Source organism: Polyodon spathula, chromosome 2, assembly GCF_017654505.1.
Source record: "Polyodon spathula isolate WHYD16114869_AA chromosome 2, ASM1765450v1, whole genome shotgun sequence".
In the NCBI taxonomy this organism is placed as follows: Eukaryota; Metazoa; Chordata; class Actinopteri; order Acipenseriformes; family Polyodontidae; genus Polyodon; species Polyodon spathula.
The window spans coordinates 106,668,616-106,691,630 of NC_054535.1; the positions used below are offsets into that span (position 1 = coordinate 106,668,616).

At 42.2% G+C, this 23,015-nt stretch overlaps 1 protein-coding gene across 1 annotated transcript; it reads left to right on the forward strand.

The window, feature by feature from the left end:
• Nucleotides 1–3,635: 3,635 nt before the first annotated feature.
• Nucleotides 3,636–19,923, forward strand: LOC121306829 (zinc finger matrin-type protein 1-like). Its single transcript, XM_041238763.1, has 7 exons — nt 3,636–3,802; nt 15,320–15,426; nt 15,906–15,998; nt 16,638–16,812; nt 17,253–17,537; nt 18,018–18,117; nt 18,318–19,923. Exons 1-7 carry the CDS (start codon nt 3,661–3,663, stop codon nt 19,507–19,509), a joined length of 2,094 nt encoding a protein of 697 aa, XP_041094697.1. The 5' UTR covers nt 3,636–3,660; the 3' UTR covers nt 19,510–19,923.
• The last annotated feature ends 3,092 nt before the right edge of the window (nt 19,924–23,015 follow it).

A 23,015-nucleotide genomic window follows, 5' to 3' on the forward strand; every position in this document is an offset into this window, starting at 1 on the left:
GGCTTTTTATCTGACAGTAAATCTGCTTCAGACGAATCCAGCAGCCACAGGAAATAACCCAAGTTTTTTTTTTTCTTTCAAAGTTACACTTTGTTTCTGCCTCCCCCCTCTATTTTGAACTAGGTAAGCTCTTCTGGGTGTATTTTTAGAAACCAAATGCATCTGCCAGTCAAGAGCAGAGCAGCTGGGAGAGAGATGTGTGTGCCAGTCACACATGCGGCTCCACTGAAACCAGTTGCTGTGCCTGTCTGAGTGTTCCTCAAGGATCCAGAAGTTTCAGATAGGTCAGGCAAGATCATTGTCTTGTGATTTAAGACCACAAGGGATGTTGGAAACGACAAGAAGTGTCTGAACATTCCAGACTTCACACTCCCCCAACCCCCTCTGAGAGGCATTGTTTCTGGAATAGTTTAGCTTCAACCAGTAGACCTCTCCGCCCCCATTATTCTCTAAATGAATGAAAGATGTGCTTCACACTTTCAGTATTGCAGAGATGCTGGTGTCTTCTCAGGCTGGGTTATGTTGGGATTATCAGACCCCACACCCCAGACTGGCCCATGTAGATGAGACATTTGGATGCAATTTATTGTGTGTGATTGAAGTCAGGCGTGTGCAGTGTATCTGTGACAACAGTAAGGATGACTTGGTTAAACTGAACCCTGATTCATGCACCAGAATAATTGTTTGATAATCCAGTGACACACCAACTGCAGTTGCAGAGCTGCAACCCTGCTATCTGCAGATATGTATCAATATAATGCACACTCACAGTATGTATCAATATAAAGCAAGCTCACAGTATCAGAACAGTTTAATAGGCTCAACCTCTGCAGCAGGATGTCGGATGGCTCTTGAAACTCAACGTAGCTCTTCTGAACTATCCAATTTAAAGTTTGTTTAATGGAAAGACTGTACGGGCGATCTGAACAAAACACAGCATACTGATGTTGTGTTTTAATAAGCAGGAAAGTGGAGTCTCAGTGTAGCTCCTTCTCTTCTATTTAGTCAATTTTATTTAGTAAAGTAATCTTTCTTTTGTATAGTTGTATAAAAATTCATTGGGAAAAAAAAATAATAAAGAATTGGACAGCTCTGGTCCTCAGTAAAAAAGTCACCTACGGGAGGAGTAAAATACTGAATCAAAGATAAAAAAAATCACCTTCAAGGGGTAAGGGGTGATTGAAGCTTTAGCTGCACACCATAAATCACATAAACTGCCGCGGGGATAGACACAAAATGAGAAGAACCCAAAATATGCAGGTTCAAAAGAAAAGAACTGCAGATCTGACTGACTGCAATCACAGGCTGATTGGAGGTATTCGGTTGGCAGGTGCTTCTGTATCAAAGTCTACACAAATTACTGAAGCTGCACCAGGAACAGTCTCAAGAATGAGGACAGAATTAGAGGCCGGTAATCACTGAGGAACTGTCACTTATCTCTCAGGAACAGACCCTGTGACAGTGCTATAGCAGGTTTTTCTGTGTTTTTGTCTGACCAATGCCTGTATGTACTATTGTGTACTTGGCTTGTGCCTGAAATATTTGCTACATGAAATAATTCTTTGGAAAGAATACATATTGTAAATATAACACCAGCGTTAATAATACCACTTCCATCATCACCCAGAGCATGTGCTGTATCTGGCATGACCGAGTTACTGCAGGCTCCTGTCCACAGAGTTCACTACCTGCTAAACAGGGGTGCAACGATTCACTGTGTATCGACTAGTCGCGATACTTTCTTCACACTATAAGCCCCTGTATCATAATAGAGGTATGTATGGAATCATGATACAAGACTAAAAGCACTGCAGAGCTCATTGTACTTCACCAAGTGCTTCATGACTGAAGAATGATTCTGTTCTAGAGTGGGAATGAACACATACTCTCCTGGACTCATTTCATTTTTGTCCTCTAACAAAATAAACCATTCTTAAATTATCATTTGATCTTATTAAGCATCATACAAGTAGCCCATCAGGACCACCCCCTGTATCGTGATCCATATTGTACCAGGACCTGCATATCGTGATCCACATCGTATCAGGACCTGCATATCGTGATCCACATCGTATCAGGACCTGCATATCGTGACATGTATCGTAGCGTGACATTGGTGTATCGTCACACCCCTACTGCTAAACAATAGCAACAGCTCCTTCTCCTATTCAGACACATCGTGGCAGTGTTTCAATACTAGTCATGCTGCTTCTGGGCAGTCTGTGATTAAGTACCAGTCACATGCACATGTCAGAAAGTCACCTGATTGTCTTGCTGTGCACACTGAGAAGAGCAATGTAAGACCCACTGCATTCTTTACAGAAGGAAAGACAGTCTTGATCAAGTGATCTGAATATCGCTGTTCAGGCAAACCCTACACATGAACAGCGATGGGATGATATACCGTACACAATGGTATCTAAATACACATTCAACAATGCATGGGATGATATATGGTACACAATGGTATCTAAATACACATTCAACAACGCATGGGATGATATATGGTACACAATGGTATCTAAATACACATTCAACAACGCATGGGATGATATATGGTACACAATGGTATCTAAATACACATTCAACAATGCATGGGATGATATATGGTACACAATGGTATCTAAATACACATTCAACAACGCATGGGATGGTATATGGTACACAATGGTATCTAAATACACATTCAACAATGCATGGGATGATACACCGTACACAGTGGTACATCCCAATCCCTTTATTGAATTCTGGGTCGAAATGGGACAGTTCAGGTTTTGATGAGCTGACTGGCAGTCAAATAGGCAGGTTTTACAGTTTTTAAAGAGCAGAGGGAGACACACACACACACACACACACACACACACACACACACACAGTCAACCAATTCTATAAGCAGAGTTTGATATTATTACTGTCCTGCTGCCACCCAGTCTCCTGATGGACCCAGTGCTGGAGGTGCTGTTATGAGTGGCAGTCCTCAGAACTGTCTTAACCACGATATTCCCAGCAAGGGCCAGTTTCAAGAGCATAGCTTTCAAGTTAAGCAGAAATAAATACAATTTCATAACTGGGGTTTACAACAACTACAAGCAAAAAATAATTTAAAAAGAATAAAAATATAAGAATAAAAGTGAATTAATTGATTTAGTAATTAAATAATCTATTAAGAAGTTAAATCATTAACGTGTCTCCTTAATTCAGTGTTGTTCTTGGATATATTAGTTTAAATTATGAAGACATTGTTTTCTTAACAAACGGACACGTGTTTACACAAATACACTTTTTTCAGCACTGAAAAAACTAACGTATGATCGTTTTCATACACCGGCGGTAATTTGAAGGTTCAGAGCGGGTTTGGAGAACCTTCTGTAGAAGAACATTGCACTTCTCGAAACTACTGATTATACATGACTAAATAATTCAGGCACCGGCCTCTGTTTAAGAAACACCCGACTGACCCGCCCCTGCTCCTGATGAAATCAGATGAATGTTTTCTGGTGGGATTCATGTCAGGACCTTAATTTAAAAAAACAAAAAAAAGAAAGAAAAAGCTGCATTTCATAACTTCAGCCGCCTGATGGCAGCACCTCTTATCCAAGCGACCCTGCTATAGATAATCGGGGTTGGCGTTCCAGCTTTCTTCTTCCCTTAGTAACAAAGATGGAGTCGGACGTTTCGTTCATCCCGCAGCTAGTGGAGAGCATTAAAGAGCAAATTAACACTTCGGCCTTTCATGCTAGCGCTATAGCTGGGGCCGAGACTAATAAAAACACACACAACACCATTAATTCCCAGAATAAAGGTGAGTTCAGTTAGAGAAAAAAAAAAAAAAAACAAGAAAAGACAGTAATAGAAAAATAAAGCTGCAAATGTGTTAAGGATATGAAATCTGCTCGGGGATGGTAAGGCCTGTTTTCCTCCTGTGATGTAATGGATTACCTCGGTGTAGTTACAGAAGTTTTGCAATGTGAGCCCTGTACTGTCTGGTATAATGTGTGTGTTTTTGCTATGGGGTTCAAATGTACTCCAGGCTGGCATTTTAAGCAACGCAACAAATAAAAATGAACAGCGAATGCCCCTTAACAACGTTTAAACGGGATCTTTCAGATTGAAGCGCCTATTACGAGATTTGTTTTCATTTTCCTTAAAAATGGAAACAAATTGTTTCTTTAACCCTGAAAAAGCGGAGTAGCCTGCGTGCTGCACTAGTCCTAGTGGTGGCACCGCTCAGCAGAAACGACTTGGTTTCGGTAGTTTCTGTTCACAAATTCCGCCGTAACTTAGTTAATTCAAATAGAATGATTGGGTTTTGTTTAATCAAGGAAAGTACTGTTTTCATTTTAGTCTGGGGAAAAAACCCTATAGCTTTATTACTATTTTTGTTTTACGTACACGACCTGGCCATAGTCCCCGGGGATCAATTTCTTTCTTTTTCTTTTTTTTTTTTTTTTTTTTTTTTAATTTATTTATTTTTTAAATCGGGTGAGTAGGAGAAAAGTAGTAACTAAAGAATACATCATTGATTTATTATGTTTCTATATATGATAAAGTATGCGGTAGGATCGTACGCCATTAGCATCGGCACGGAACCGTAACATAAAATCATCACACACCACATATATATATATAGATATATACTATATATATATATATATATATATTATATATATATTATATATATTAGCCACCCAAAATCCGCGGGCGTACAGGTCAGTGCACGTGTTTCGGAATTGAACAGTTTATAAACTGTCAAACTGTCATGAACAGTTTACTTGTGTTAGTTAGTGGTTCTTCTTAACCTGTGTATTATTTAATATGGTTTAGTAGAAGTAGTATATGTATGTGTGTGTGTGTAAAAACGTGCACATTCAGATGTGCCCTGCAGCTTTATCTAATATATAATCTACTGTGGGCACCAGTTTTTCACTTCAAATCTGAAATATCCAGTCCATGTTTTCCTTCCAGCCAGATTCTAAGTGTGCTCTGTATGACTCTAGTTCCCCTAAGAGGAAGGAATCATGTGATTTGTTTGTCTCTTTCCCCTTAATTAAAAGTATCCCAACTCTTGAGCTGGTAACATCAGTGAAACGGGGCAGTTTTGTAGAAATGTTTTAAAATACATAAACATTTAAAAGCAAAAATTTAAATTATGCTGAAAATACCCCTTTGTGGAAGATTTGTTGAAGATAAATCAGGTTTTACGTTTCTCATTTGTTTCCAGCCCGTAGATTACCATGGTGTGCAGTATACGTTTTTTTTTTAGTTTTTATTTATTTGTAGTAGAATCACAGAGCTGCTTTTAGGAGTTTTTTCATAATCAATACGTGATTCTTTCACAATATCTGTTTGTCTGTGACAGTTTACAGGTGTTGGTGCTGTATCATTTAAAATAAGTGCAAAATGTGAAAAGATTGACAATACACTTCATTGTAAATGGTACAGCCGTACACTGTTCTGGACTGTTGCAGATGTTTCTGGCAAACAAATGCTGTGGAGTCTCCCTACACAGTACTTTAAACACTGTAGTGTACTCAATACCGTGAAGTAATTGAAAGTCGATGTCTTACACATGACTAGTCTTTCTGCTATTCATTTTTTTTTTTTTTTTTTTGCCAAATCGACGATTTTTTTAGAATCTACCAGGTTTTTTTTTTCAATCTTAATTTTTCAGTTTAATCAGAGAATGGGTGAAATCGACCTTTATGCTTAAAATAAATAAATAAATAAATAAAAACTTTTGTGCCATTGAGAAACGCCTCATTTAGCGAAGCCCCTTTGTCAGATTCCACATGCAACATTCTAATTGAAATAGCATTTGGTCACAGCAGAGCTATACCTTGTAAAGAAAAACATCCTACATCGATTAGTCTCGAATAAACCGTAGAAAATGCAGCATATGAAAGTGTTTTGCACAGACTTTTATATCATAAATTTAAGAGTAAAAATACTATGCACAGAACAAAACATTAGATAGCTGAGCAGAACTAACTTGCACTTATTCTTCGTCCTGCCACGGAGATGTCTGTCAGGGGATTGTGCACAATACTCATTAAGTGTTTTCCTCTTGCGCCCCATTTTCAAGTCAAACTAGTAACTGTCATCGTATACGTAGCATAAGCATGCCTATACCTTAACATCTATTTTCAAAAGTAGATGCTTTGAATGACGGGCGCTAGAGCTGGCAAATGAAAGTGCTGTCGATACAGGTCTTGATGATTGACAGTCATTTAAACGAATGAGAGCATTCCGGCGCTGTGTCAGTCAACGAGATCTGTCAGAACTGGGTGAAATGACAGTGAAACTATACTGTCAGATCACTGAGATGATTGACAGCAACCCCTAGCCATTCAGAGTGGAACAGAGACAGGATAGACAGTAAGTATAAAAAAAACTAAACAAACTATATATGATTTTTAAATTGTTATTTTTGGTACAAAATAAATAGTGAGTGGTTTTAACTATGTTTATTCTATATACATTTATTTGTCAAACTCTTTTTGGGATTTAATATCAAAGTAGCAAGCTTAAAATAAAACATACTGAGCTTTTTATACCTGTTGACATTTCTTGTAGTTATCAAAGATTTAGTTTTAAACAAACAGGTGGCCGATCTGCCTTGAATTTCACTGTCTGCAGTTTCTATACTGTGATGCTAGTGAATCTGCTTCATTGGCTCAGGGCTTTACATTGCACCATATGTTACTATTGATTTATTTATTCTCATCGCATAAACAAACTTTGTTCACAATATAGGAATTACAAAAGAACAGTGAACAGGTAAACATTGGGATCCACCACTACAGTTCACATTTTTAACAGAATATTTGAAAAATATGATGACTATCAACAGGAACAAGAATCTGTATTTGTATTTAAAGAAAGGGATGTGAAGGGAGTCTGCCTTAAAATGCATCTAGGGGACAATTGTCCATTTCTGGTTTTGCCTCAGGATTCCCTTTAGGAAAAACTGGGTAGATTTTTTTATTGGACCAAGAAGCATATCAAATTAACCCATGAATGTGGTAGCAAATAGCATTATTCATATTCGAAAGACAACAGAAATACTACCATGTCCTGCACTACAAAACCAGTCTGTAAGACTCAATCTCAACTCATTTTAGGACCATTAGTCTGCAATCCAATCTGCAACTGGACATTACACAAAGGTCAAAGATCACCTCTATCGTGTACCATATAATTGCCATTTATAAATAAATTCACAATCTCCATTATTTTAGTGGAAATTTTATAATTTCTACAAATTTCTCAAAAAACAAAGAATTTTAGGAAAAATCTTCTATAGCAAAAATTTTGCTTTTGTGGATGAGGAATAAGTTACCAGAAATATGTCTACAATTATTTCTGCAAAACTCCAAAAATGTTCATACCCTTTGATGCTATGATAGCGTTGCCCACAAGGTGCTAGAAATGTCAGTATGATAATGCAAAACCTAATTCTGGAAAAGTCTACAAAATGCTGGATTGTAGGTGAACGTTCTTAGAGAGTATAAAAGGGTTAGGCTTTGGATTATCGCTGTCATTGCCATTAGGTCAATATGGGAAAAAGTAAAGATCTACCTGAAGACCTTAGGCAGAAAATGATTTATTGTCATAAAGTTGGAGAAGAATACAAGAAGAGTTCCAAACATTTGAGTATCCCAATTTCAACTATTGTTTCTATTATCAAGAAGTACAAGACTCATGGTACTGTCACAACGCTCCCTCGGACTGGAAGAAAGTAGAAGAATTGTGAGGAAGGTTAATAACAATCCGAGATTGACTGCCAAAGATATTCAAAGTGAACTGGCTGCAAGTATGAGTGGGGTTTCCATTTTAACCACAGGTTGAGTATTACATGGTGAAGATCTCAATGGTCACAGGCCAAGGAAAAAGCTACTTAGGAAAACGTCACAAGGACAGTCGCTTAAAGTTTGCAATACGGCATTTGAATAATAGATATTAGTTCAAAGGTTTTGAGTAGTGATGAAAATCAAGCTATTTGGTCATGCTGATAGTTGTTACATTTGGCGAAAGTCTGGTCAGGCGTACAAAGAAAAGAGCACCATACCTACTGTCAAGCTTGGAGGCGGTAATATCCATCTATGAGGCTATTTTCCCTCTAATGGCACAGGAAATGTAGTTCCAGTACATGGTAAAATGGATTCCATAGCATACCAAAAGATACTGCCCAATCATCTGAAACCTTCGATACAAAACCTGGTTTCAGTCACAACTGGATGTTCCATCACAGCAACGATCCAAAGCACACATCATAATCTACTTCAGAGTGGCTAAAGAAGAATAACATTTAAAGTTCTGGGAAAGGCTAGTGAAAGTCCTGATCGAAATCTGATTGCGAATCTTCATATCTTTGTATAAATCACTAAATCATGCCAAAAAGTCAAGGACAAATATTTAATCATTTAAAATAGGTTATTATTGCTAAAGGTGCCTCAACTACCTATTTATTTAGTTTTCCTTGTCAGGATATAAATACTTTTGAATTAGCATTTTTGGAATTTTGCAAAAAAAATTGCTGAAATAAATTGTAGACATCTATTTTTTATATATATATATATATATATATATATATATATATATATATATATATATATATATATAATGCATGCGTGTGTGTGTGTGTATTATATATATATATATATATATATATATATATATACGCCCGAGCTTGTTACCTGTATATTGTAGCTAATCAAGCTTGTATTTAAATCTGGAATGGATGAAACTGCTACGCACCAGGAGTCTTGTTTCCCATCCCTGAGCTCCATCCCCTTGGCAGATGAAAATGGAGGCATAGTACAATCCAGGTTCAAATGCAGGATTGTAAAGCCTTCAGGAATAAGAGGCTTTGTTTTATCAGTGTTACCTCTACATGTGGGTACTGGATGCATTAGAGACTCTGTTATACCTGCTTTTGGTAACTGTTAATGAGCACATGTCTGTGTTACGGTACTTTCACCTGAGTTCAGGACCTGCTCAAGTTATAGTTTTCTGCCATAGTATGTAGGTTTGTTCAGCCCAAGTGTCTTTATAGCATGAAATGCCTGCTCCATCTATTAATGTTCTGCTTTGGATTAAGCTTCCTTTTTCTTTTATGTATTTTCTTTACTGGTAATGAATGCACTGCCGTTGCACTAGATGGTGCTGTTGCTTGCTAATATATAGACACTGACTGATGTAGCTTATGTTGCATGTGTACTGTACAGTTATGGACAAAAGTTTTGCATCACCTAGAATTTTAGACTTGAGACAATAATAAAAATAAAAAAAAAATATGATCATAGTTTAGATATTTTATATAGCATAATGTAATCATTAATTGTTGAGTAATCAGATTACAAAGCGGTATGCAATTCAATATGTTCAGCAGGTTTCGTTCAACTTCATGAAGCAAAATTAGTTCATTCTGTGGTCATTCAAAACGTTTGGCCAAAGCTGTATATGGCAGGAAACTTACTGAATAGCTCCCAGACCTTAACACAAAATAGTTTTTTTAGTAGTTGATAGATGAAAACTATAAAAACACAAGAACAGTGTGTGTGTGTGTATGTAGATGTAACACGAATAAAATTTGAGTCCCATTTTTCTTTAATGTTCCCTTCATCTGGTCTCCCATTTAGCCTCTCTGCCATTAAATCTTTCCAGTTACCATGGACACTGAATAACAATAGTCAGTCCAATGTAACGTACAAACAAAATATCAATTAATAAGGTTTAAAGTGGATATACAATGTTAGCTAAAAAGAAAGAAAAAAGTCTTAATATAAACTGGTTTGTTTGTTACGTAGGACAGGCATTGTTTTGTTCAAAGTGACATGTCCAAACCCTTTCCCTTTCCTACAGCATTTAGACCCCAAAATAACTGTGTTAAAGTTTCTATAGCGAATTTGTCCCCATGTGAAATAATGACGGGCTCAGGACAGGCCCATAAGGAGAGGTGCACAATGGGTATGCAGTTCAGGTGAACTGATTGGGGTGACATGGGTGAACCAGGCAGGCGCAGTGCACACACAACATGCATTCTCATACATGACGCCTATAGGGACACAAGGCAGCTGCATGCCAGAGAAGAGCCCTGTCCAAGATATAGGGCTGTCTCGGAGGGTCAGCAAAGTGCACGGAGAGCTACATGACTGCAATTCAGTGCATATAATACATTTTCAGCCCATTGTGGGTGCTGAAGTATGATGCATGTCCACACATACATCCTCTTAGCAGCCACATGCAGTGAGTGGCAGGCCTATCACTCTGCTGATACTTTGCTTTACCTCTGGCGCACCCTTCTGCACAGGGAGTGGTGCTACAGCTCCTGAGCTGCTGTAGGTTCAGTTCTGATATCTGAAGTCTCTTTGCTGCTCCATAGGAACCATATTGGCAATCATTATGGAGTCCATGCTTTCCATTCATAGAGTCTGTTACTCTTTTAATCATGCAGGGCTGGAAATAAGACTCTCATTGCATAGCAGTTTGACCCACACACCTGAACTTGTTACATAGGCGATGGCTAATTAAGCTTGTGTTAAAACCAGGAATGGTTGAGACTTATATGCAAGTGGAGTCTTATTTCCATCCCTGTCAGTGTCACCCCTGTTTGTTCAGATGGCATATCGAATATTGTATTTCCCTGAGTCCCCATGTTCTCCACTGCCTGACCCTCGCCATTTCACATTGGGAGTAGGCGAATCCCTATGGCACATTTATCATGGTCCTTTAGAAATAATGATAGTAGGTCAGTGACAGAAGTTGTCCCACTGTGTTGTGCTTTATGAGTCTGCAGTGCAGATTGCTTTACAGTTTGTTCATTTTGCTTTCTGTCTGACTGATCTAAATGTCTTTTATGAACAAAGGGGATGTCCTTTGCAAATTCTGATGTTTTTGCCTTATGCAGCCTTATATATTTTATCAGTGTGTAGCTAATCTAGCCTGAGGCCACTTAAAATTTATGGTAGGTCCTTTTTAACCTTCAGACTAAATTGCTTCTGTGACCATTCACACAACAGGCAACACCCTACCCCTGACAAATTACACAATGCTTTGTGCTCAGGGTCATTCCAAGTAAAAAAAAAAAAAACTGAATTTACATTTACTGCCTGATTGGGTCAAGGGGTCAGAAGGTATAGAGTGTAATTTTATAGCAAATTGCACGAGGAGTCAAAAAATATTAAAAACACATTTGGAAAACAACCCAGTAATGTTACAGCTTCACAGTGTTTGACCTTAGACTGTGGTGAAGCCCCAAAAATAAAAATCTGTTCCAAAGAAATCTGAATACCGCTCAGTGGCGCTTGTCTCTTGTATCCTCTTGTGGAAGCTGAGGTTAGACCTGGGCATTAAACACTGCATAGCATGTTCTCAGGGGGTATCCTTTTGTCCTCTGGCCAGCGTCCCCGCTGTGATTTCCCCACAGGTGCATGCATTTGAAATAAGTCTCCACGTTCTTCACAAAGGTTTTCAGTCATTCTGGTCCGCAATGTAACCCTTCTATATGAAACTGCGTCGTCTTCCTCAAGTTTGGTTCCATCTGAGCCACCCCAGGCGATTTTCAAAGTTTCTGATGCACTAGTAGAGGGGGGAAAAGCTAGTCTATGAAATAGGGATGAATCTGTATAGACAATGCTTGCCTGAAAAGTGATTGTAGCTATCGAAATAATTCCACAAATCGTACCTGTTTTGATATCTACATTAGGTTAGGTCAAAGAAAGGTTGAAGTTCCCATGCTTATTCTCAGGAACTATGTTACACTTTCATATCCTGGGTCATTTCACAAGAGTAGGGGGCTGGAAGAATGATGGACAATGGGGGAAACAGCTGTTGAAGGGGTAGGGACAATTTCTCATTCCAGGTGAAATGACCAAGCAAGTGCAAAACTGAAAACGGGACTTAACAGGTGGCATGTTTTAAAACAAAAATACAGGTTTACTTTATCATGTGCAGCACATTTAAGACCTGTATAATAAATGGCAGTGGCGTTATTTTTTTTTAGCTACAGTATTTTTTCTTCTCAATCCTGACTTGGTCCTTTGTTCTGGATCTTCCTAATCCTTCCTAATCCAACAGCTCTAAGCAGGAAAAACTGAGGAAAATACATTACTTCAGTGATGATTGTACTAACCATACAAAAAATGGTACAGCTTCATCCATCTCTGCCACTGTAAACTGCGCCTGGCCAAGAGAAGGACATCAATAACCAGCTCGCCTTCCACTGCATATCCTTCATCTTTGCCTCTGAAAAAGAGTTCATGTTCATGGCTGAAAACCAAGAACAAAGGCTCACACGACACTTGCACAGATTCATCCCTATTTCTCAGAGTTAGCTCCCCCCCCTTTACTGGTGCTTCAGAAACTTTGAGAATCTTCTGAGATGGTTCAGATGAACCCAGTGCTGAGGAAGAAGACACTGTTTCATATAGGGGAATCTCACTTCAGCTTCCACGATAGATTACAAGTTGTGGGTTTTCAATCCAACATTTCAAAAAGACTGGGTGAAAAGCTCCACTGACAGTTGTGTTTGTTGCATCTGAATAGGATTACACATTTTAAACACTGACAGTTCTATTGTCAAATTGCAGATTTTACTTTCCAAACCAGAGGTGTGTGTTTTCATGTTAGGCAACTGCGTGTGTTACTGAATGCAACAAATGAGTTACTAGTTCTGGCCCAACATAATTAAAATGTAAATGCTTTTCAACACCACAATTGTAATTTGTATTTGATTGCTTTAAAAACATCAGCCTTAAACAGTAACTGCTGCTTTCAGTTAGCAGGGACCCCTTGATATGCATTTTGGGGTTGCTGCTCAGCGACACTGCAAGCTATTAACAATGATATGGTTTATACATGTTCCCTTCCCTGTTATACATAATAGTTCAGTATGAAGTGCTCCTTTAAAGCTTAACCAGCATGTCAGTTTAATTGACCTAAAACCATGACAGATCCAGACACAGAGGCTGTTTATAGTAAAACATAGGACCCTGTATACAAGCCAGCATTTCTGACAATGGATGAGTGTGTGTGTAGGACACAAGGGAGGCCCCTCTTAATGATTTAAAGACCCGTGTGCAGTTTAGAGATGGAGTGATGCAGAATGCAGTTCTTCCTCTTAAATGACAACCTATAATTGGCTTGCTTGTCTGTAGTTACTTATGGCTATCTGTCATTATGTCATTATCTTACGTTACAGGTCTGCAGAAGTTAGCTGTGGTATCTGATTTTTAACAGTATCCCCTGTGGAAAAAACAAATACTGTTTTATCCTGTGTTGTTGAATCCCATTACAACATACACATAATAATAATAATAATAATAATAATAATAATAATAATAATAATAATAATCTTTATTTTTCTATAGAGCCTTTCATAGTGGACCACCATCACAAAGCGCTTTACAAGATATCTTGCAATCCCTGAAAATGTTTGGCTGGAGAAAAGCTGTTAGGGTGAATTAGCTGGACAGCTTTCATTGTTGCTGATCTGACAAAAGAGCAAATAATGTTTTCCAAATGACAATTTAGTTGTTTTAGACTGCACTGTAACACAATACACTACAGAACAGTAAGTGCTAGTGGTAGGACAGTGGTGGGCACATGGGAGCCATGGCCGTGCGGGTTCTGTAACTGGTTCTGTGGTATAAAAAGCTGCCATATGAAAGGGTAGCACTGTACTACTGCTGTTAAGTATATATTTTAGTGTGTGATATAATTACATTCAGTCTTTTTTTTAGTTAATTAACATGCATTAGCTTCAAGCTGATAGTCAAATGATAAGTAGTCAAACCACTCCCTCCCAAAAAAGTGAACATCATAATTTGTCAGCAGAGGTGAATTAAAGAAATTCTGTATCTTGCCATCTAATCTAATCCTTAAGACCTTATACGGTGCCTATATATATATATATATATATATATATATATTATATATAACACTTTACTTTCTGACATTTACCGATAAATCTCAAGAATAACCAAATGCCTTTACCAATAAACTTTTGGTAAATGTCCAAAAAGCAATATATTTCCTCATAATTCCGGACATTAAAACCTTAACATTAACATGATTTTCCTATTTTAGCAGTTATGTGCTACTCTGGCAGAGCTTGAAATATGGCTAAATACAGTGCTGGCATCTAGTGGACATCATGTGTATATTGTCATGCTTTGTGGCTTGTTCAAATTAACCCAGTGGAGCATTTAGTTAGGTGGTCCAAATAGCTGGTGGCTGTCATGATTTAGAATGGGATATCTAAAAAAAAAACTGACAAGTTAGGAAGATATATATATTATATATCTATATATATATATATATATATATATATGTATATATATATATGTATATATATGTATGTATGTATATATATCTGATATATTATATATATATATATACACACACACACACACACACACACAAACATACTGCAGTAGCAGCACTTTCACAAGTATTCGTCTTTAAGAATCAACAGATTTATTTAAAAACAACCTTGCCTTCGTATACAGCACAATAGTACAAAATGCAAATAAGTGCCTTCAAAGAAACTTGACCAAAGGTGATCCAAGGCTGTATTCCTATCTTTAGGATCTGTCATGGGTTTCATCAAACCAGGGATCTTATTTCCAATTATGAAATGTAGCAGCTGCACCCCTAAGTATCTGAATAACACTTTGGGCAGCTTTTCAGCCGGCTACTTTTCAAATCCCTTTTCCTTCATTTTGAAATGATGAAACTGCGTTACTTTCTAGTAAGTTTTTAAATGTCATGAAATCTGCAAAGGTACAACAGTATATAGCCGTCCTGAACAGATAAAGGGGTCATCTCAAGCAATTTAATAAACAATGCCAAAAATAGTAACAACTACACTAAGACACAGTTCCAGCAGTTTTCTGCTCATTCTACGTTGCTTGCTGACTGCATGTTGCAGTCTTTTCAAACCCATTAAATGGGATCATATTGTGGAGATCAAGAGACATCTGTGAGTAATAATAATAATCTTTATATAGCGCCTTTCATAGTGGGCTACCATCACAAAGCGCTTTACAAGAAACAAGACTTGAGTGTGTGAACTGTGCATCAGCTGCAGAGTCACTTACAAGAACGTCTCACCCGAAAGACGGAGCACAAGTGACTTGCTCAGGGTCACACACACTGAGGAAGAGGTTGAACTGGGATTTGAACCAGGGACCTCCTGGTTAGATCCAGCCTCCTGTAAATATATGCCTTCCTGGCTTTGGCTGAACTGGATCCTTTTCTGTATTATTATTATTATTTTTTTAATTATTATTGTTATTGTTTGTTTATTTGTATTCAGATGATCAGAATCACAAGGAGCTTTTCAGTGAGCTGTTCACTGACTCATTCTGCAAGGTGTGTGGAGCTGTGCTGCAGTACGAATCACAGCGAATTTCCCACTACGAGGTATGTCAATAAGAATCAGTGTCCCCCCTTACCAAACACTATTAGTGAAGACGTTATGAACACTGCGTGACGTTAAACAACCGTGAAATCACTATACTTCAGTATCAGTAGTTCTATTGAATCATTCCTCCTTTACCCTCAATGCGTGACTCATTGATTCACAGTGTATTGTGTAGTACCTCTTTAGGATTACCTAGTGAATAATGATGTTCTTTAGAAAGCCGTTATTTTTTTGTTATTATTATTATTAGTAGTAGTAGTATTAAGTAGTGTTATTATAAGTAGAATTATCTTATTATTATGCTGTTATCATTAGCAGTTTACTTTCATGTTCAGTGCAATAAAACTAAATCTTTCCAGGTTTGTTATGAAGTGTGATAATTCAACTTTCTGTTAAAGGTCCCTTTATTTGTATGTGTAATGTGTGAATCCAGTTGGGCATGTCTATAGAAACAGTTGGTTTGCTTTGTGTTTTGCAGGGTAAGAAGCACGCCCAGAAGGTGAAGCTCTTCTTTCAAATGCAGAAAGATAAAGATAAAAAGAATGCCAAGAATGAGCAGAGCAACTTCCGGGTAAATAAGACTCACTAAAGCTACCACCAGGAAACAATTCCCTGGGGTCTCTCAACCCCAAATCTGTGACCTCTGACGATCTCAAGGCTTAGTACCCTTCATCGATACAGTGACCCTATGATAACTGCACATTTAGTATTATCCAGTGAGCTTGATCAATGAAAGGGTACAGTTTTGAGTTTCATTATTATAGATGTCTGGTATATTTCAGTATTTCAAGTGGGACTCCAGCTGATCAGGCTTCATAGCTAAACACTTCAGACAGCTACAGCAAATTTCAATAGTTAGATCAACGTTGAATTATTCAAGAAACAGTGTGACGACACTATAAAACCTGAAGTTATCTTGCAGACGTCTTAACTGTTTATTTATCCTTTTCAACCATGTGTGCATTATAAAAAAAGTTCATTGATTATTACTGTTTCCTAAAATTTGAGAGCTGATTTCGTTAGGTCTTGATTATCAGTATTTTAAATAGGAATGAAAACCAATCAACAGAAATCTTTCAGGTCACAATGATGTACGAAACGTGGGGTCTGTCTCTGTAAACGACTGGAGCATGATGCATTTTGCAGCCAGTTAGCTTTGCCCAGCACTGACTGGCATTGTTGCAATCTGCTGTGTTTGTTTCCCTTTCAGAATGAGGGTGTTGTGGATAAGAACCGCTTCTGCAGCCTGTGCAACATGGTGTTCAGCTCCCCGGTGGTGGCGCAGTCTCACTACGCAGGGAAAGTGCACGCTAAGTATCTGAAGAAGTTCGGAGGAGAGAAGCTGTCCACAGCCTTGACCCCGCCGGCAGCACAGTCACAAGCAGGTAGCACAAACTGCACTACTCGTGGAGAGGAGGTCTTCACACTCCATAGCGTTTAACCTCACTTATCCAAACAGGCCTTGTTGTGTGCTTCACTGTTGCCGTCAGTTTTGGGTATTTCCAGTACAGTGCTGCATTGTATGTTATATATTTAAAGGTAAAGTGGTTTGTATTAAATCTTATTTTAGGCGGTTTCCAGATTCAGAATGTAATTTAATCAATTTCTCAGTTGTACAGTAATTTGATTATTCGAACACCCCTTGGTCCCAATTAGTTTGTTATGGAGGTTTTTTATAATGAAGACAGTTCAAGTGTATATTCATGTTTATATTTAGCAAGCACCACGTACAGCTTACTCAAAGTAATGCTAAACTGAGATCCAGTGTTACTACCCGTTACATAGACCTTGTTCTCGTCGCGCTCTGACAGTCTCCTCTCTTAAGATAACACCCCTACTGAGGCTGCTTCTTCGATGGATCCCTCGGTGGTCGTGCCTGAGTTGGTGCGTCCAGAGGAGAGGTGTGGGGAGCCGGGTAGCGAGCCTGCCCCCTCGGGAGTGGACCTGAACGACTCCAGTAAGTACTGCAAGCTGTGCTCCGCATCCTTCAACAACTCCCAGATGGCGCAGCAGCACTACAGCGGGAAGAAGCACCTCCGCAACGAGACACGCAGGAAGCTGCTGCAGGACCTGGGCGAGGAGGCTGTGCCTGCTGACAGCGACTCCAACGGTAAGCACGGGCTGGCTGTAGTCAGGGATGGAAAAGCATAACAGTTTGACCCATTCCCGGTTTTACTATGAGTTTAAGATGACACACCTGAGCATATTAACCGTGACTAGTCAGGCTCGTAATAAAACCTGGAATGGGTGAAACTGCTGTGCAGTAGGAGTCTTATTTCCATCTCCGCTGTAATGCATTGTAGTGGTTGTTTTGTATTATTTGTATTATTAAAGCTCATTAGGAATAATACAGGTATTTTCTGTATTTTGATGTATTTTAACATCAGTAATGGCTTGTTTTGCAATGTTCAGTCTTGCGTATCTGCAGTTGCAACACCATCGAGCACCGAATAACTTCTTTGATCTGTAGATGCACAGATTAGCTCAGCCAATGACCGTTTTTGAATTTCTGCCACACTGTGAAATTATGAGCGTGACATTCTATGTAAAAAAATAACAATCTATCCACCTCTCTTTCCACATCTTTTAGATGTTGGAGTGAGCACCTTTATTTGTCCTATCTGCAGCATTACCCTGAGCTCCATAGAAATGTACCAGGCACATATGCAAGGGAATAAACATCAGATCAAGTAAGTGTTCTGTGATTGATCTCTCCAGGTTTTGCTCAGTTTCACTCACACTCGTCTCCTACTCTTGTTTTTCTCCTAATGACAATGCCGATATCCTCCTCCTTGTTTCACGCTCTCATTCCATCTTGACATTTCACGTCTCTCAGACTGCATGCAGACCTTTCTTCACATAATCAGTTAGGCTTCTTGTGTTTCCACAGAGAGACAAAGGTGGCTAACCTTATGAAGAACACCATGAAGAAGGTCTACGATTCCTTCCAGGATGAGCTGGATGACTACATTCAGGTTCAGAAAGCCAGGGGGCTGGCCCCAAAGACTTCCAATAACAAAGGAAGGGAGGGATTTGAAGACAGCGAATGCGCGGAGGAGGATGAGGCCGGCAACTTCTCTTTGGAAGACACTGGTGGTCCTTGGCAAGAAGAGACTGGTGAGGAGGGGTACCCTAACTTCCCAATGCAGGAAAACAACTGGTTCATGCAAGGCAAATGTGTGGAGGGCGTTCAGGGATTTTCACCAAAGACCCAAAGAAGGTTTAGAAAAGACAATTTTGCAGGAATTGCCATGATTCCCAAGTTTGCACCCCAGAACATGCTGTTCAGGCCAGGCCCGTGTGGTAAGGACATGCAGAATCCTGGTTTCCCTCCATTTGGGCAACCTGAGTTCCAAGCCCAACCATGGGGTCCACCTTTTCCACCATCGTGGGAGGGTAACCGATTCAGACAGGGCAAGTTTGAAGAGGAAGCGAAGGGACCTGGCTTTTCACCAAAGAACAGGTTGCTCAGGAAGAATATGAGAAGCCACAGATTACAAGCAAAGGCAGTCCCATCGGGAGAGTGCAAGGATGGTTCTTCATTTCCGTCTATGGACTACAGACCAGGTCCTCTTGCGGAACCACGTGGGGTATTCCAAGTGAGTCCCATGTACCCACCCCCACCAGAGAACATCCCATGTTACCCTTATAGCGCAGGCGTGCAGCCTCAGCCAGCAGCCTTCTACAAAGAGGGCATCCAGGAGCTTTCCAGCCATGACTCGGATGATGACTATGGGCACAGGACCTCCGAGGATGCGGGAAGCAGCCCGAGCAGGAGGGTGAAGAGGAAGCACAGGAAAGAGAGGCGGCCCTGGGAGGATTCAGACAGAGAGGAAGAACGAGCCAGGCACAAGAGGAGGAAGAGACACCAGCACACTGGGCCGGGGAAGGAGAGGAAGGACGAGGTAGAGGAGAAGGAGGGCGAGGTGACTGAGGAGAAGCCAGCGAAGGAGGAGAAGGCAAAGCACAAGGGCAAGGAGGGCAAACCGAAACACAAAAAAGATAAGAAGAAGAAAGAGGAATTGGACGGGAGAACTGAGGAAGAGAAGCTCTGGGATGAATCCATAATGGGGTTAATGTAAAGCATCCCGTTGCATCCGTCTCACAAGAGTGCAATCGTTCTACTGTTGAGTGCGTTTGATGGACTTTAACACCTTGCAAAAGACTAATTTAAACCTACATAGATCCTGATCTGTTTATCTGACTAATTAGTATGATTATTTTTTTACATTTAATAACAAGTTTAAAAAGCAGTTTTTAACAGTAACATTAGAAAGATACTGTGAAATGCTATGAAAAAAAGCAAAGTTATTTTACTGCGTTTGGGTAGCAACTTGGTGTGCTCTGTGGCAGTGAGCTGAGTGATTCTTTGTTTGTTTTTGTTTTTTTTAATAAGCAGGTGCAATGCAATATTTGAATATCACTCAAGGTCTGGATGCAGTACAATGTTGTGATTGTTAATGCCTATAAATTCACAGATGGGGTGGGATGAATCAGCTACCATTGTGTTCTTCTGTTTATTTATTTTCTCCACACCCTGGTGAGTACAGGAGCCTAGCAATGAAAGGCCAGAATTGTGGCCCCCGGCAACACATAGCAAAAGCACACAAACCGGTATGGAGCCTCGGTTATCAACAGCGCCCTCCTGTTGCATTTGGTGCTTTTCAAGCAGAAACACTTTAATCAGACCCAAGTGCAACAGTTAACCTTTATCCTTTATTAATGAATTCACTGGCATGTATTATGTTGAGTACGTTTGTACCCCAGCATTTCTATTGTGAACAAGTTTTACTTGAGAGACTGGCTTATTGACAACCTTTTTTTCAGAGAGAGACAGCGAGAGAGAGCAGACAAGCAGAGAGAGGACTGGTTTCAGTTGTGTCTGCAGTCTGTTTTTTTGCATTGATTGACAAATGCCACTGTGGCAGGCTGGCGAGTGGATAGAGGCCCAGAGACAGACTGCAGTTCAAAAAAATAACTATTTTATTATAAATAAACACAAAATGAAAGGGCACAAGGGCCAAAACAAAGCAATTTAAACACAAAAAAGATAAAAAGCAAAACTTACAAAAATAACAGTTTCCAGGCTGGGCAATGCCTTCACTGGATTCAAACTTTCTAAACAACCCAAAAAAACCAACCTGCTTCCTCAGCTCCCTCTCTCCAAATGAGAACCAGAGGCCTCCTTTTATATCAGGTGGCTGGGCGCTGATTGATCGTTAATCAACCTAATCAACTAATCAACCCCAGCCACCTGAACATAATAAACCCAGGCAGGCAGGGGAAGTTAACCCCATCCCTGCCAATTTAAAGGGCAGAGCTTTGCTCTGCCACACACCTCCCCCCATGTACAACGTACACCGGCCGCAATCGGCCAACTCCCCCCTTCCCCCCCCTCCCCCCAAGAGTCCAATTATGTCCCTTGGGTGGGCTGTTATGGTGGGTGGTGGTGGGCGGGGTTGATGTCGGAGCCCCCAAGCCTTCTTTGGTTGAGGGGGCCCCGAATGTCCAAGGTAGCATGGCGACGGCGGCCCGGCTCCCTCTGGCGGCGGAGGCGGCGGCGGCGGCCCGGCTCCCTCTGGCTGCGGAGGCGGCGGCCCGGCTCCCTCTGGGCGGCGGCCCGGCTCCCTCTGGCGGCGGCGGCGGCGGCCCGGCTCCCTCTGGCGGCGGAGGCGGCCCGGCTCCCTCTGGCGGCGGCGGCGGCGGCCCGGCTCCCTCTGGTGGCGGAGGCGGCGGCCCGGCTCCCTCTGGTGGCGGCGGCGGCGGCGGCGGCCGGCTCCCTCTGGTGGCGGCGGCGGCGGCCCGGCTCCCTCTGGCGGCGGCGGCGGCGGCCCGGCTCCCTCTGGGCGGCGGCGGCGGCGGCCCGGCTCCCTCTGGCGGCGGCGGCGGCGGCCCGGCTCCCTCTGGCGGCGGCGGCGGCGGCCCGGCTCCCTCTGGCGGCGGCGGCCGGCCCGGCTCCCTCTGGCGGCGGCGGCGGCGGCCCGGCTCCCTCTGGCGGCGGAGGCGGCGGCGGCCCTCCCAGGCGGCCGCCTGCTACCCGGCGGCGGCGGGGGACCCCGCCGCCGGCCGCCGGGGCTGAGGCGGAGACGGCCGCCCCGCCGGCCGGCGGCGAGCGGCGGCCCCGCTCGCTCCGCCGGGGCGGCGGGGAGACCCCGCTCCCTCTGCGGCGGCGGCCGCCGGCGGGGCGAGGCGGCTCCCTCTGGCGGCGGCGGCAGCCCCGCGCCGAGCGGCGACGCCGCTCCGCTCGCTGAGGGCCGGAGGGGCGGCAGACGGCTCCCCTCGGGCGGCGAGGCGGCGTGGCACGGCTCCCTCTGGCGGCGGCGTCCGGCCCGGCGGCGGCGGCGGCCTCCTCACCCCTCTCTGGCTCTGGGAGCGACGGCGGCTCCTCACCCCTCTCTGGCTCTGGGAGCGACGGCGGCTCCTCACCCCTCTCTGGCTCTGGGAGCGACGGAGGCTCCTCACCCCTCTCTGGCTCTGGGAGCGACGGCAGATCCTCCTCCCTCTCTGGCTCTGGGAGCGACGGCAGATCCTCCTCCCTCTCTGGCTCTGGGGGCGACGGCGGCTCCTCACCCCTCTCTGGCTCTGGGAGCGACGGCAGATCCTCACCCCTCTCTGGCTCTGGGAGCGACGGCAGATCCTCACCCCTCTCTGGCTCTGGGAGCGACGGCAGATCCTCACCCCTCTCTGGCTCTGGGAGCAATGGCTCACCCCTCTTTATTGGAGTGACCGGGGCATCTCCCATGTCTACAGCCAGGTAATTAACCACCATGAGGGCAACCTCTGGGAAGGAGGCCGGGTGGTGTTGTTCCTCCCACTGTTCCCACCTCTCCCCATCTCGACGCCACAGCGTGTTGATAACTATGGGGAGATCGTGGACGAGGTCTGCCTCAGGGTGCATCAACCAGTCCCATATCTCCTGGGAAGGTGGTGAAGGTGGTGGTGCTGGAGGTAGTGGGGTGGCCCCTGATGCCCGGGGTGAACACGGCACCTCTTCCTGGGCCTGGTTGTAGGGGCATCCTGCCCAGTTGTGGCCGTCCTCCTCACACCGGCCACACCAGTTTGCCGGTGGCACGTCTGGGCAGGACCGCCAACGATGGTCCTCCTTCCCACACCAGGAACACCAGGGGAAGAGGCTGGCCGGGTCCTCCAGCGGTGGCTGCAGCAGCTTACATTTCTTCAGCTGCTGCTGCTGCTTCTTTTCCTGCCTTTGCCGCTGTCTGCTCTTTCCCATTTTTTTTTTTTTTTTTTTTTTTTCAAAAAAAAAAAAAAAAAAATTATCCCAAAAATGCCACAAAACAAAACAAAAATACTGCTCTGAGCCTCCAGGTGGCGCTATCCCACTGCTGACACCAAATGTGGCAGGCTGGCGAGTGGATAGAGGCCCAGAGACAGACTGCAGTTCAAAAAAATAACTATTTTATTATAAATAAACACAAAATGAAAGGGCACAAGGGTCAAAACAAAGCAATTTAAACACAAAAAAGATAAAAAGCAAAACTTACAAAAATAACAGTTTCCAGGCTGGGCAATGCCTTCACTGGATTCAAACTTTCTAAACAACCCAAAAAACCAACCTGCTTCGTCAGCT